General features: G+C 39.7%; 1 protein-coding gene across 4 annotated transcripts in view; it reads right to left on the reverse strand.

The window, feature by feature from the left end:
* Positions 1 to 14,925, reverse strand: part of LOC132777589 (chromosome-associated kinesin KIF4-like) — a 51,835-nt gene that overhangs the window by 26,071 nt on the left and 10,839 nt on the right. For 3 of the 4 annotated variants that reach the window (XM_067469732.1, XM_067469730.1, XM_067469729.1), the window contains exons 5-19: positions 14,801 to 14,893; positions 14,131 to 14,297; positions 13,379 to 13,473; positions 12,995 to 13,114; positions 12,537 to 12,712; positions 12,313 to 12,374; positions 10,967 to 11,105; positions 10,812 to 10,870; positions 6,235 to 6,340; positions 5,901 to 5,957; positions 4,929 to 5,114; positions 4,312 to 4,415; positions 4,041 to 4,185; positions 1,310 to 1,420; positions 747 to 830 (exon numbers count right to left, since the gene is read on the reverse strand). In XM_067469732.1, the coding sequence (XP_067325833.1) occupies positions 747 to 830; positions 1,310 to 1,420; positions 4,041 to 4,185; positions 4,312 to 4,415; positions 4,929 to 5,114; positions 5,901 to 5,957; positions 6,235 to 6,340; positions 10,812 to 10,870; positions 10,967 to 11,105; positions 12,313 to 12,374; positions 12,537 to 12,712; positions 12,995 to 13,114; positions 13,379 to 13,473; positions 14,131 to 14,297; positions 14,801 to 14,893 (1,704 nt within the window). The remainder of the gene's footprint in view (positions 1 to 746; positions 831 to 1,309; positions 1,421 to 4,040; positions 4,186 to 4,311; positions 4,416 to 4,928; positions 5,115 to 5,900; positions 5,958 to 6,234; positions 6,341 to 10,811; positions 10,871 to 10,966; positions 11,106 to 12,312; positions 12,375 to 12,536; positions 12,713 to 12,994; positions 13,115 to 13,378; positions 13,474 to 14,130; positions 14,298 to 14,800; positions 14,894 to 14,925) is intronic. The other variant, XM_067469731.1, reaches the window with a different exon arrangement.

Below are 14,925 nucleotides of genomic sequence, written 5' to 3' on the forward strand. Positions count from 1 at the left end.
TCTTTCCCTGTCATTTGAAACCATTGCCCCCATTGTACCCTGGTCTCTAGAGCAGCAGAAAGCCAGTTTCTCTCCTCCTCAATGGGACGCCCTTTCAAATCTTGAAACATAGCTCTCAGGTTCCCTCTCTACCTTCTCCTCTTCCAGATAAACATCCTCCAGGAGGAAAGAAGGAAGGAAAAAGAGAAGGGAGGGTGGAAGAGAATGGAGGGAGGGAAGGAGCAAGGAAAGAAAGAAGAAAGGAAAAACAAATGGGAAGGAAGGAAGGGAACAAGAGGGGGAAGGAGGGAGGAAAGAAAGAGAGAAGGCAGGAAGGACGAAAGGGTGGAAGGGAAGGAAGGAGGTGGGGAAGGAGGAAGGAAACAGGGAAGGAAGGATAGGATGGTGAGAGGAGGGCCTGAGAAAAGAGCCCAAGGGGCTGCACCTGGCCCTCAGGCCTGAGTTTGTCCATACCTGCTCTAAAGTGTAATGATATCCTTTTAGAGACTGGTATTCCAGATGAATGCAGCAGAGATGGAGACTATGCAGATTTCCAGGTCTTGTACCACTGCAACTGTCAGTAGCCCTAACCAGTATATCCAAAGTGAGGATCCAACATGATCAGGAAGGCTCTCTTTTGCATCATTAAGTAGTCCTGATTTTGTAATCTACCTCCCACCTCAGCCTGTGAACACCTTATAGATAATTTTTAGGTAATGAGAGTTTGGGAGGAGAAGAGAAGAGAAGGGTGTTTCTGGCTCCTTCACCTCTTCCGCCTTTCGCCTGAGGACATTAGCTTGCTTCTGGAAGTCTTGTTCCAATTTGACCAGTTCATACTGCCGCTTGCGATCCTGTAAATGAGACAAGTGTGACACATAAGAATTCGTCCCTTCCAACTTTGGCTGTCAACAAGCAAGTCATAACATGGAGCTTCTATATGCAATGCAATTTTATAAATAAATAAATTCATATTAGTACAACTCTGATGAGCAAATAGGGAATTCTTGCAAATCAAAGCCCTCTGAAATCTCACATTCAAGTAGTAACAAAGATGACAATTCATGTTCAAACCAAACTGAAACCCAGTGTTGCTCTACTGTATCATTTCTTATGCATTTAGAGAGAGAGAGAGAGAGAGAGAGAGGAGCAGCGGCAAAACAATGCTCCATTCCCTGTGAGACAGTTTCCCCAAGCTCAACTGAGAACATTTCTTGTGCAAAACATTTCTTTTCAGGTAGTAGGCTATGTGAAGAACAGTCATTGATGAGCATGGATTGGAGTATAGGCCACTTCCCTTCCAAGGACAATGCTTTTAGGAGCGACAACTCACCCGCTCCTTCAGCTGGTTAACTTCCTTATCCTTCTGCTGCTTCCACTGTCTGAATTTTTCACCGTCTTCTTTCATCTGCCGGATGAGCTGAACACGTTGGGTTTTCATTGCCTAGAAGAGGAGTAAAAGCTGGGGGTCATTGCACATAAAATAATGGGAACAAACACTGAAATGCTTCATCTCTTCAAGGGTCTACTGATGCAGAGGCAACCCTTGTGGCAAGGTAACAACACTCCTCTTAACAGCTAACCCAGTCAAAAAAGCCTTCAAAGCTACCTGGACAGCAAAGGATGTCCTACTGCTAGTTTTCCTGCACATCACCTTGCCCTAGAAATAGTTTTCTAAGATCTACAGAGACACTCACTGGAACACCTCAGCAAGCGAGAGTCCAAAAGTGGCAGGCTCAAACCCAGAACCTCAATCAATACCAAATGAGAGACTCCCTCCTGGGCACACAGAGGACTGGCCGACTTGGAAGGCGCTGAACAGACTGCACTCTGGCACCACGAGATGCAGAGCCAACCTTCAGAAATGGGGCTACAAAGTGGAATTCCCAACATGCAAGTGCGGAGAAGAGCAAACTACTGACCACCTGCTGCGATGCAACCTGAGCCTTGCCACATGCACAATGGAGGACCTTCTTGCAGCAACACCAGAAGCACTCAAAGTGGCCAGATACTGGTCAAAGGGCATCTAATCAACTACCAAACTCACAAATTTTGTATTCTGTATTTTGTCTGTTTGTTTGTTTGCTTTGTTCTGTTAGAAATGTAATATAATTGACTGGTTGCTGATGACTCGATAAATAAATAACCTTACCCTGTTTCAAAGAGCAGGACTTCTTAAACTGTGAGTCCTGACACCAAATGGGGTCTCCTTGGCTTAATGTTGTGTCACAAAAAATGGTCACAATAAAATCATTATTATTAGTAGTTAACCCACCTTTTCTCTCTCGGAAGAGACTCAAATGGGCTTACAATAAAACCAATACAATACAATTTAAAACCTAAAAATATACAAACATTAAAATTGTTGGGTTTTATCCCTGGACTGCACAAATCTCTTATGTCATCAGGTTTCCAGACCTCAGTGAGTAGCTAGAGTAGTAATAGGATTAGACTGAGGGATTTGTCTTTACTCTTTACTCTTGCCACTGTCTCCTCCCTTTGATGATGTAGCAATGGAATTCTGTGAGGGAACTTTCTTTTAAAGGTATTTAATTGCCCTGGGCTGGCCATGTGGCCGTTCTCCATTTTCCAGTCTCTTCTACTTTTCTTTCTACCTATGAAGATTTTGCTTTTCTCCAGGCAAAATGTAGCTGCATGGACGTTTTACCTCTTTACCTCCCCTCGATAGCATACATAGCCCGTGGGCGGGCTAACAGCCTCCAGTTCTCTTCTGCCGCATATAGCTGCAGAAGGAGGAGGCATGACAGGTGATTTGAGTATCTTCTTAGCTAGAGCGGGAGTTTTGCCCTCCACACCTTCTAAATTAATATTAGTATGTTTAGTTACTCAGTTTAAGGTATGATTTTGGGGCAGCTCAAGTCTAGTTGTAGACAGAAGATTCTTGAGCTGCTGTTAATGGCGGATGAAGAGAACTGGAGGCAGTTAGCCCATGGGCGGGCTATATATGCTCTCGAGGGGAGACTGAGCAGGGCCAACCGCCAAAGTTTTTAAATGTATCAGAAGATTCTAAAGCTGTTCTGCGCAGGCGCAGAAGTACCATTTGTGCGTATTCACAGATGACCACGCAAGGAAACTGGGCCTAACACTGAGCAGAAAGTGGGTTCCAAGTTTATTTCAGTATTGGCCCTGCTTTCTAGCTGTTAGGTAATTTCAAAGGGAAAAGCATTTAAAAATGGTAAAACAGAAGCAGCTTTAGCAGATCTTGAGCAAGAAGAGTGGATGAGCTTCATACAGGAACAGAGCCAAGCTTTAAAACTTCATTTAAAGAACTACACTTCTATACAGGAAAGTTAGGGCATAGCTATCTAGCTATCTCTCTGTGGAGACATCTTGTCTCTCTCCATGCTCATAGAACAACAAAACCGAAGACTCAGAATGCTTGCCACAGAATGCTCACAGAATCATAGAGTTGGAAGAGACCTCATGGGCCATCCAGTCCAACCCCCTTCCAAGAAGCAGGAATATTGCATTCAAATCACCCTGACAGATGGCCATCCAGCCTCTGTTTAGAAGCTTCCAAAGAAGGAGCCTCCACCACACTCTGGGGCAGAGAGTTCCACTGCTGAACAGCTCTCACAGTCAGGAAATTCTTCCTAATGTGTCCCTGAGAAGCATCAGCCTAACAAAGAGGAGAGAAAGAGAGAGACAAAGAGGGCAAAGGAGAGGATGGGCTTCCCCTGCCAGCTAACTCAGCTGTCTATCTCCTTGTTGGGGATTTGTGCAGAAGTTATGCCCCAGGTTGTTGCTTAAGATGTTTGTATTATTGTTATAATGTTGTTTATGTTATTGTTATATTTTATATGCTATGTTTTAACTCTGTATGACTGGGCTTGGCCCCATGTAAGTTGCCCCAAGGCCCCTTGGGGAGATGGGTATAAAAATAAAGTTGTGGTTGTTATTATTATTGTACTTGACAATCTACACTGGCCCCCATAGCAGACTATCCTCCTTAATTGCAAGGGGAAAAAACCCAAATCTATTTTGTAAAGCTCTGCACAATCCCCTTGATATTTTTCACATTGATACTCTGGATCATTACATACCCGGATCTCTTGGTTTAGTTTGCGCACTGTCTGCTCGCTGGATTCTTTCATCTTCAGGAGCTTTGACTGCTCTTTCAGTTTTTTCTTCAGATCTGTCATTTCGCCTTCCAGGTCCTGAAGCCGCTTTCGACGCCGCTCGCTCAGCCTGGAAGGGCAGCATAGTTTTGTGAGAAGCCTCAGAGGGGTTCCCAGCCAAGCCTCTTTTTCTCTTCCTGCCAATCCCCCCCCCCCACCACCACCACCACCACTCCACAGAACGTATGCCTCTTACTTTGCTTGGTTGGCATCCTTTTTGGACATGTGAAGTGCCAGGATCAGTTCTTCTTTCTCCTTCTGCAGTTTGGAAACCTCTTCTTCCAAATTCTTGATATTGCTCTTGATAAAACAATTTCAAAACATAAATATTGAAATAATTTGAAGAAGTCATACGAATGCAAGCATTTCCAAAGCGTGTGTGTGAATGTATGTATATATACACACGCTCGCACACACGCACTATACTCAGAACTCTACAGCTGGCTTTGGCCATGAATCACAGGTCACCAAAACAATGCCTGTGTTGGCACCAAAAAGGTCTCCAGAAAGAAGTCAACAGACTAGGGCCGCTTCCATGCAGCTGAATAAAATCCTAAATTATCTGCTTTGAACTGGAATATATGGCAGTGTGAACTCGGATAACCCCATTCAAAGCAGATATTGTGGAATTTTCCGCCTTGATATTCTGGGTTATATGGCTGTGTGGAAGGGCCCTAGGAATCACAACAAAGAAAGATTCATTTTCATTATAAAGAGTTGCTCCTGCTGGCAAGACACAGAAAATTGCCTCTCTAGCTATGTATACTTATAAATCCTCTTATGATAAACCCTCTTTGTGATGACAGCTCTTACCTGGTATTGGCATTGTATGGGTTCCAGCTGGCTGTCGTTCTGAGAGATCTTCCTCGCCAGGGCCTCTTTCATAGCCAGGGCTTTATTGAGCTCCAGCAGCTCTTTCGACATCTGAGCCTGGTGAAGAGCATGCTGGGCTGCGTATTCATCAGAGGATCGTTGTGCTTCCAGATCAGCTTCTGAAACCTGGAAAAGGAGAGGAAACGGCTTAGTCCATCCAGGCCAGAAGTGGACAGAGGTATCACACTGGCCCATATAAAAGTTGACCCAATTGGGGGGGGGGTGCGCAATTTTTGGGCATATACTCAAATATAACCTGAACCGAATATAAGCCAAGGCACCTAATGTTACCACAAAAAAAAACTGGGAAAACGTATTGCCTTGAGTATAAGCTGAAGGTGAGAATGCAGAAGCTACTGGTCAATTTCAAAATAAAATAGATAACAATAAAATTACATTAATTGAGGCACCCATTGATTAAATGCTTTTGAATATTTACATAAAACTTTAAGATAAGACTGATTAAACCATTATTATAATCTTAACGTAAATGTGTATACATATCCTTCCAATAATAAAGAGAGTAAAATAATAAATGTAATAATAATAATAATAGAGTAAAATAATTGAAATGTAATAACAACAGTAATATTAGAGGACAATAATAAATATAATAATAAAATAGACTAAAATAATAAACATAATAAAATAATGGAAATGCAGTAATAATAATAGAGTAAAATAATAAATGTAATAATAATAATAATAATAACAATAACAATAACAGAGTAAAATACTGTAATTAATAACTTTGACTCGAGTATAAGCCAAGGGGGGGTTTTCAGCCTAAAAAAGGGTTAAAAATCTAGGCATATACTCAAGTATATCAGTACATTTTTCAACTTTTAAATGAAAATATATATACACATTGGACTTGAAGTCAAATTCTTTGACATCCAGTGGCTTACTTACAGCACTAGAATCCTGGTCAGATGTATCCATGTCGGCATCACCATTCGTGTTTTCATTCTGTGGAAGCAAGCAAGACGTAGCCAGGTATGATACAAAGCTTACAGGCCCCTCTGTTTTGGACCAGCTCTTGCTGGGGTTGGGAGTATCTGAGACCTCGCACATTTCTAACACTGGCAAGATCTAGTCTCAAACAAAACACAGCTATTTTCCCATTTTGAATCTCTCCAGAAGACAAGTTTTGCAATCTTAGGGCTTGCAAAGTTTTGTGATCTTAACACAATGAAACTGCGGTATTTTGTCAAGTCTATAAAATATCCTGACTGAGGACTCTTACCGGGAAGCGAGTAATCAGTTCCTGCAGCTGACAAAATAATTCCACATGCTGTTTTAGTTCTTGGTCCTCCAGAGTCTCAAGTAACTTCTGCAAGTTGAGTTTTACCCTGAAATTCAATTTCACAAAGTGAGAATTAGAACATCCGTATCTTTTTTTTTTCTTTCGTTTTTTTATTGATTTATCACAATTATTACATACTGTTGCATTTTATACATCAACATCTTTAACATGTTGTTTTGTTGTTTTGCTTTGACATTTCCTCCCCTTTTCTCTTTTTTTCCCCTTTTTTCACCTCTGTGCTCCCCTCCACCCGTCTCAAGCCACATTTTTTACATTTCATCTGTCCAAAATTTCATTTCTTCTTGTGACGGTAATTTTCCTTCCTTATTTTTTAATCCATTTACCACAAATTTACCCCATATAGCATCAAAATCACTTTGCTTCCATATACCTTTTTTAACCTTTAATATACATGTCAGTTTATCATTTAATGCCATTTTCCATGCTTCCTTGTACCACTCCTCTATTCGTATATTCATTTCTTTTTTCCAATTCCTTGCTATGAGCAGTCTTGCTATAGTTAGTAAGTTTGTTATCGCTTCTTTATCCTCCTTTTTCAGTTGCTTATTGGTATATAATGATAATAAGGCTATACTAGGACTTTTGTCTATTTTCATATTCATTATGCTTTCTATTTCTCTAAATACTTTCTCCCAAAAATTATTTACATATTTACATTGCCACCACATATGTATATATGTTCCTGGTTCTTTACATCCTCTCCAACAATTTGTTGAATTGTTTTTATTCATATATGCTATTCTTACCGGTGTTAAGTACCACTTCCATATTAACTTGTAATAATTTTCTTTAACACGTATCGATAGGTTTTTTAAATGTCTTTGTCCCCATAACTGTTGCCACTCTATTTCACTTATTTTTATCCCTAAATCCTCTTCCCAAATCTCCTTAAGGGTACTCTTTTTCGTTTTCCCATCCTTCATTTCAATTAGTATCTTATAGATTTTGCTAATTATACCTCTCAAGTTTTCGTGCTCTTCTACTGCCCTTCCCTTCTGTATTATTTGTTCAAATTGATTGAGTTGGTTTCCGTTTCTATTATTTTTTTTCCAGTTTATTAACCATTGTTCTAGTTGTATACAATGAAACCATGATAATTTTATTTCTTTAAACTCTTCCAACATCCTTTCCCTCTTCATTTCCGCCTTCATCCAATCCCCTATTCTATCTAAATTTATTTCCCTTACCTTTTTATCCATTGCTTTTTTTAAATTTTTTGGGAATTTCTTTTCCATCACTATTGGGGTTATAATTGATCCTTCCTTTATTAACCTCCCCTTGTATTTATTCCATACTTTCAGTATGTTGCTCAGCATTGGGTTTCTAATTTCCCTCAGTTCTTTTCTAGTAAGTTGTTTAAAAAATATATTCCAAGTTTCATCTTCCACTTTTCCTGATTCATTACTAAGCCAATCTATTCCCTCTTTTTTAACCATTCCTTCTATAACCAAATTTAATCTACTTGCTTCATAATATTTTTTTATATTAGGTAATGCTAGTCCACCCTCCTTTTGCGATCTATACCATAACTGTTTATTTAGCCTATTTCTTTTACTTCCATTGCAGTACTTATTAATCATTTGTTGCCATCTAATTAGCTCTTTTTCTGTAATTTGAAGTGGTAACATTCTAAATATAAAATTTATCTTTGGAAGTATTTTCATTTTTACTAATGCTATTCTTCCAAACCAGGATAAATGTATACCTTCGTACTCTATTAACTTTTTCTGAACTTCTTTTCTTAAAGTTACTACATTTACTTCCTCTATCTCTTTTAAATCCTTAGTTATTATTACTCCCAGGTATTTTAATTTATTCTTAATTCTTATTCCCATTTTTCTCTGCTCTATAATTTTTTTTCTTCTTCTCTTGTATAGTTGAGTAGCATCATTTCTGACTTATTCCAATTAACTTGTAATCCCGTTGCTTTCCCAAATATCTCCAAATGTTCTTTTATTCTATCTATTTTCTCCGCTATATTTTCTATAAATAACAATGTATCGTCAGCAAATAAGCTCACCTTCTGTTTCTCCTTTTTTCCTAATCCTTCTAAATTTTTATCGTTCCTTATATTATTAGCAAAAAGTTCTATCACCATAGCAAATAATATCGGGGACAAAGGGCACCCTTGTCTAGTTCCTCTAGTCACTTTTATTTCGTTTGTCACTCCATCATTTATAGTTATCACTGCTGAATTCTTTGAATAAAATTGTTTTAGTACTCCTTTTATTTTATTTCCCATTCCAAATTTATTCACTATTTCCCCTAGTGTCTCCCATTCCACACAATCGAACGCTTTAAAAATGTCTAATGATAGTATCCCTGCTTTTCCCTTCCCCTCTTTAACCCAATGAATTTTATTTAGTGCTCTCCCTATCAAATTTGACATTTGTCTTCCTTTTATAAACCCACACTGATCTTCTTTTATGTACTTATACATACATTTATTCATTCTGTTAGCTAATATCGCGGACAATATCTTTGCATCCTGGTTTATTAATGATATGGGCCTGTATGACCCTGGGTCTGTTAAGTCTTTGTCAGGTTTGGGTATTAATATTATTAATGATCTCCTCCATGAATCGGGTATTTTATCTCCCTTCATTATTCCATTATATAATTCCAATAATTTTGGGGTTAAAACTTCTCTAAAGCTTTTATAATATTCTGTCCCTAGACCATCCAGGCCTGGGGCTTTCCCTACTTTTAATTTATTAATGACTTCCTCTATTTCTTTTTTCTTAATAGGTTGGTCCAATAGCTCTTTATCTTTCTCCTCCAGCTTACTCTCCCAATTTTCTTCCACGTATTTCCTGATTGCCTCTATGGGACATGCTTTAGTTTGATATAGATTTTTATAAAATTCCTCAAATATTTTCAATTTTTCTTTCATAGCTCTACATAATTTACCTGTTTTATCTTTTATCGTGTTTATCATTCCTTCCATTTTCTTTTTCTGTGTTGATTTGGCTAGGATCTTTGAATTCCTATCACTAAACTCAAAATATTCCCTCCTTAAATAAATTAAATTTTCTTGTACTTCGTCTATTTCCATTTTATCCAATTCCTCTTTTTTTGCTCTTAACCTAGCATAAATTCGTATATCTCTCTTTATTACATATGCTTTTTCAATCTCTTCTATTTCTCTTTCTAGATTCCTTTTCCTTTCTTCTTGCCTTCTTTTTAAGTTAATTGTCTCTTTTATACATAACCCTCTGGTCACTGCTTTCATAGTATCCCATAGGACTCCTTTTGTCACCCCCTTTTCGTTGAAGCCCCATATTTCTTGCCATTCTGCTTGCACTTTATCTACTATCTCTTTATGATTTAGTATTCTTGTGTTTAACCTCCACCTTTTCATTTTATCATAATCACATTTCAACGCAATCTCAATTGAAACCAAAGCGTGATCCGAAATCTTAATCATACCTATATCAGCATTTAGCACTTTACTTGTCATGTTCTTGGAGACAAAAATATAATCAATTCTTGTATACACCTTGTGTACCGATGAATAATATGTATATCTACTTTCATTCCCTTTTACCAATCTCCACACATCCTTTAATTGCCATTTATTCATTACTCTGCTTAAATCCGTTGTTTCAATATTTCTAGCTTTTGATGCTATCGTAGTTTTATCCTTCTTCAAGTCCATACAGCAATTACAATCTCCTCCAAATATTACATTTTGTTGATGATAATTCTCTATTTGCTCTAACACTTTTTCATAAAATTCTTGCTGTTTCACATTTGGTGCGTATACATTTACTAATACATATTTTTCCTCCCCTATTTCCCCATATATTATTATATATCTTCCCTCTTCATCTTTCAATACCTTGTTTATGACAAAATTGCATTTCTTTGCTATTATTATTGCTACTCCTCTTGACTTTGATGACCCAAAAGATGTTTCATAGTTCCTTATCCAGCTCGACTTTAGCTCACTCGAGCCCCGTTTATTTTGATGTGTTTCCTGTAGGAAGATGGCGTCCGCCGCGTCCTTCTTCAGTAGAGATTCAATCCGCCTTCTCTTAATTACCGTCCCCAGTCCCCTCGTGTTCAGCGTTGAAATTCTTAATTTATGGGACATCATTTCCCTTTCCCTTTAAAAGCTTTTTTGTGGCTTGAAACAACGTGAACCCTTGACCCTTTCCCTCCCCTACCCTTAGTCCCCATTTCCCCCTCCCCCCCAATCCCCCCGCTTCCCTCTTTCCCCCCTTCCTCCCCTTCCGTATCTAATATATGGCATGTAAATAATCAACAGAACACTCTCATCCTGACCTGGCTGGCCCTTAGGTATTTCCCCATCTCTGTTCTGGATCAAAGGTGGACAACATGTGGTGCTCTACCTGGACTGCAATTCCCATTGTCCCTCAATGATTGCTTTGCTGGCTATGCCGAATTTGTCAGCCCTGGTCTCCATGGGGTGAGTCCCATAGCAACTGCTCTATGGATTCAAACACCTAAGCATGTATAGGGGTAACACTTACACAGGATGCTGCTGCAGCTGTTCAAGTTTGGTGTTCAACTTTTCATTCTGCTGCTCCGCCTACCAAAAACAGAAAATGAATTACGAACAATGATATTATTACAGCTGTGCACAGTCATATGAGACAAACCACTCTGAGTGCATCTTGGGCCTTACCGCAATGTAGCTCTCCAACACCTGAGCAATCTGAGTTGCTGCTTCACTCAGGCTCCGGCTCAGTTTTGCATTTTCCTCTGCGAGGAAGTGGTTCTTCTCCATCAGAGACTGCAAGTTTTCTGAGGGCTCTCCACTGACACTAAGAAGGAAAGACGTGTTAGCAAGGATCTTCTGCTAGAAAACCACTTTTTTTCTAACCAAAATCTAAGCAAAGCAGTGCAGGATGTACTGCAATTAATTTTATGGGAGGAAAAGATGGAAGACCTCCCTATGAACCACCAGCCTTTAATTTCATGGGGCAACTGCTTCCTGGGCAAAGAATTACAATTATGGATAGACATTCCTGTCAGAAATGTCAAAAATTAACTGGGTAAATTTGATTACAAAAGTGTGAGTCAAGCACTGAAAGTGTTAGTAGGCCGAAGCCTGTTAAGAGTCAGTGGGCCAAAGCTAGTCCCGTCCTGAGGAGAGTGAGTAGGCCGAAGCCTGTTAGTCAGTGGGCCAAAGCTAGTCCCGTCCTAAGGAGTGAGTAGGCCGAAGCCTGTTAGCATCAGTGGGCCAAAGCTAGTCCCGTCCTAAGGAGAGTGAGTAGGCCGAAGCCTGTTAGTCAGTGGGCCAAAGCTAGTCCCGTCCTAAGGAGAGTGAGTAGGCCGAAGCCTGTTAGAGTCAGTGGGCCAAAGCTAGTCCCATCCTGAGGAGAGTGAGTAAGCCAAAGCCTGTTAGAGTCAGTGGGCCAAAGCTAGGTCATCCTGAAGAGAGTGAGGTAAACCTCTGTATGAGAGAAGCCTCGTGTGATAAAGCTCTAGTGTAATACTACTACTACTAATAATAATATTATTAACTTTATTTTTGTACCCCGCCTCCATTTCCCTGGAAGGACTTGGGGCGGCTTACATGGGGACAAGCCCAATCAACAATTAAAAAAAATATAAGACATTAAAATACAAAATACAGAATATGAAATACATAAACAACAGCATAAAACAAAATAAAACAACATTATCAGAATATGAAAGCAACCATAATTTTTTTTTCATGAGGATCTGTAAGTGATGCTGTCAATGTTATCATCCTCAGTGTGGCTTTGTGATTGTCTGTGTGAATAAGTACTATGTATTTGTTTACTTGTCTTATGAAAACCTAGTTCTTGTAAATTGTGCAACCATATTATTTTGCTACAAAGAAAAGCCTCCTATGAAAGAGATCACATTGACCTGTGTGTTTTTGTTCTTTTCATCACTTTGGATTACTGGTGCTGGGTCACGTTGCTGCTAATAAGTTACTCTGCTGCACTTTTATGAGGAGGGTCCATTGTTATTAAGCCCACTTGCTCAACAATTCCTTACCCAATAGAAACCGGGAGTGTCCCTCCATGGGCCTGTAGCAGTAAGACCTGCAACTCTTGAACCTAGAAGAAAGAATGTGATTATGTTTAACGTTGTGTCCTGACATTTTTACCTAAGAATATATAGTTTGTGATTCTGTGGCAGCAATTCCAAAAAAAACAACAAGAGCAGCAATGAAACCTTATTTCCACAGCAACTCTCCGCTTCCTAATTCTGGAAAATACCTGCTGTCTTAACTGGTTGATCTGTGCAGCCTGTGGGTCAGTATTCACTATTGGCTTGTTCTTTATTTTTCTGGCCCTGTCAGCATAGCGAAGGGTATTCAAAGTTTCCTCCATGTTAGAATCAGCTGGACTCACGCAGGCAATCATCAGAGTGTGGCTATTGCCTCCCAAGGAATCTGGAGAATAAGAAAGCAACAAGACAGCAACTAAATCTATGTTTTGCTTTACTATTTTTCACAGAATCAAAGAGTTAGAAGGGAAACAAAGGTCCATTTCACAACCTCCTGTCAATGCAGCAATTCAAAGTTATAGCATCCTTGGCGAGGGGCCACCCGACCTCTGTTTCAAAAGTTTCTCTAAAGGGCCCACCAACCCTAACCCCAATCCTTTGGCAATGGGAAGAACAGGTTTTCAGAGCCCCAAGATGATTCCTAGTAGGTCTTGTGTTCCAGCCTTACCTTGCAAAAGGCGGGTTAGTTTGGAATCCCTATAAGGGACAAAACTGCCCTTCTTGGTCTCATCCCCAAGAGCGCTGATGACATTCCCCAGGCAGAGAAGCCCTTTATTAATATTGATTCCTATATAGAAAAAAAACCAAGATGGAGAAATCTCAAGTAAATGCTTTTTCATAAAGAAGATAGAGTAAAACATGGAAACGGCAAAACAGAAAAATAATTTAAAAATTACTTCTGTATCTGCAAAATCATCAGTCCTAAACTATGTATTTCAATTGACAAAGAGATGAAAACCAGGAACAAAAACAAATTTTTAAACGTGAGGACATTGATGGTGGAATTCCTAAACACAAACCCACTTTGTTGTCAGAATCCTATCCTACTAACCTTCCCGGAGTCGATCACCTTCTGCTTTGGTCTTTTTCTGCCGTTCAGAACCTGCCAGGTCTACCAGATGCAGTTTGCAGTGAAAACTGGTGTTCCTAAGCCAGAAATAAGGTGGTTCAGTCAAAAGACAATGTATGGGAGATGGATGACAATAGTTACTCAACAGAAAGTATTTATAATAGTTTCTCAATTAGGAGCCCCCAGAGGTACAGCAAGTTAAACCACTGAGCTGCTGAACTTGCTGGCCAAAAGATCAACGGTTCAAGTCCAAAGAGCAGGGTGAGCTCACGCTGTCAGCCCCATCCTCTGCCAACCTAGCAGTTTGAAAGCATGCAAATGTGAGTAGATTAATAGGTACCACTCCAGCGGGAAGATAACAGTGCTCCAGGTAGTCATGCCGGCCACATGACCTTGAAGGCGTCCACAGACAACGGCAGCTCTTTGGCTTAGAAATAGAGATAAGCACCATCCCCCAGAGTCGGGCACAACTAGACTTAATTTTAAAGGGAAACCTGTACCTTTACTAGCGCTGCAAAGGTGCAAAGAGACCTTCTGACAACAGAACATTCATTTTCAAGGTTCTTTGTTGTTTTTTGACCCAGACATCAAGTCCAGATAGCCTTCTCCCAACATTCCTCTTCCCCCAAGAATAAAGGTGTTTTGTATGAGTGCATACACACACGGCACAAGTCCAAATTTACTTGCAACAGGCCAAATTACAAATGAGTAAGTTTCTGGATGCTTTTGCTTACATGTCCGTCTTGCTTTTCTGCTCAATGCACATGGTGAAGATGGCATGAGAGCGCGACGACTGAGTGTTCATAGCTGTGGCAGCCACCGTTCGGGAGTTATTTCCTTGCTCCAGGCAAGAGATTGTCTCTTGGGCATTAGTCACCTCATATGCTGTCAGTCCCACGATCTGGATCAAAACACAAGATGAGGAAGAAGCTATTATTCTGCCTTTGGAGATCCCTTCGTTTATGAGTCTTACATTGTTGCCTTGGTGCGATCTTACTGCAAGATATAGAACTGAAACTGAAAGACTTCAGGTGAAATCAGTTGTTCAGATGAGTTCTGAATGAGAAGGAACATTGATTAGCTATAATTATATTCCTTTCAATTTTTGCAAGACCAGAAAATTGGCTCAGTGCTCAAACTACCGTATCCATTTCCCCAAATTTAGAGGCTTTAGAAGATATAAAGGGAGCAATGTTTATAAAACAGCAGGTGCTTATTTTATTCTCTCATCTTCATTAGAGAATAGAGCTCACATATATCTACCACACTTAGAGAAGTCAGCTTGCCTGCGTGTATTGAAGAACAAGTTGAAATCCATTTTGACAACACCAGCCATATTTATGTGACATTTCACATGCCATTCGCTGAAAGAAAACCCAACAAACAATGGCAGATCAAGTCTACCTTGATGCCTTCCTTGGGGTCTTCGCGGATGCTGATTTGAGATGTCCTGTCTTTGGCTGGAGACAAGAGATCCAAGATGTCTTCATTGTAGATCTGAAAAGTAGAAAGTAGCAGGCAAAAAAATA

This window comes from Anolis sagrei, chromosome 6 (genome assembly GCF_037176765.1).
Source record: "Anolis sagrei isolate rAnoSag1 chromosome 6, rAnoSag1.mat, whole genome shotgun sequence".
Classification (NCBI taxonomy): domain Eukaryota; kingdom Metazoa; phylum Chordata; class Lepidosauria; order Squamata; family Dactyloidae; genus Anolis; species Anolis sagrei.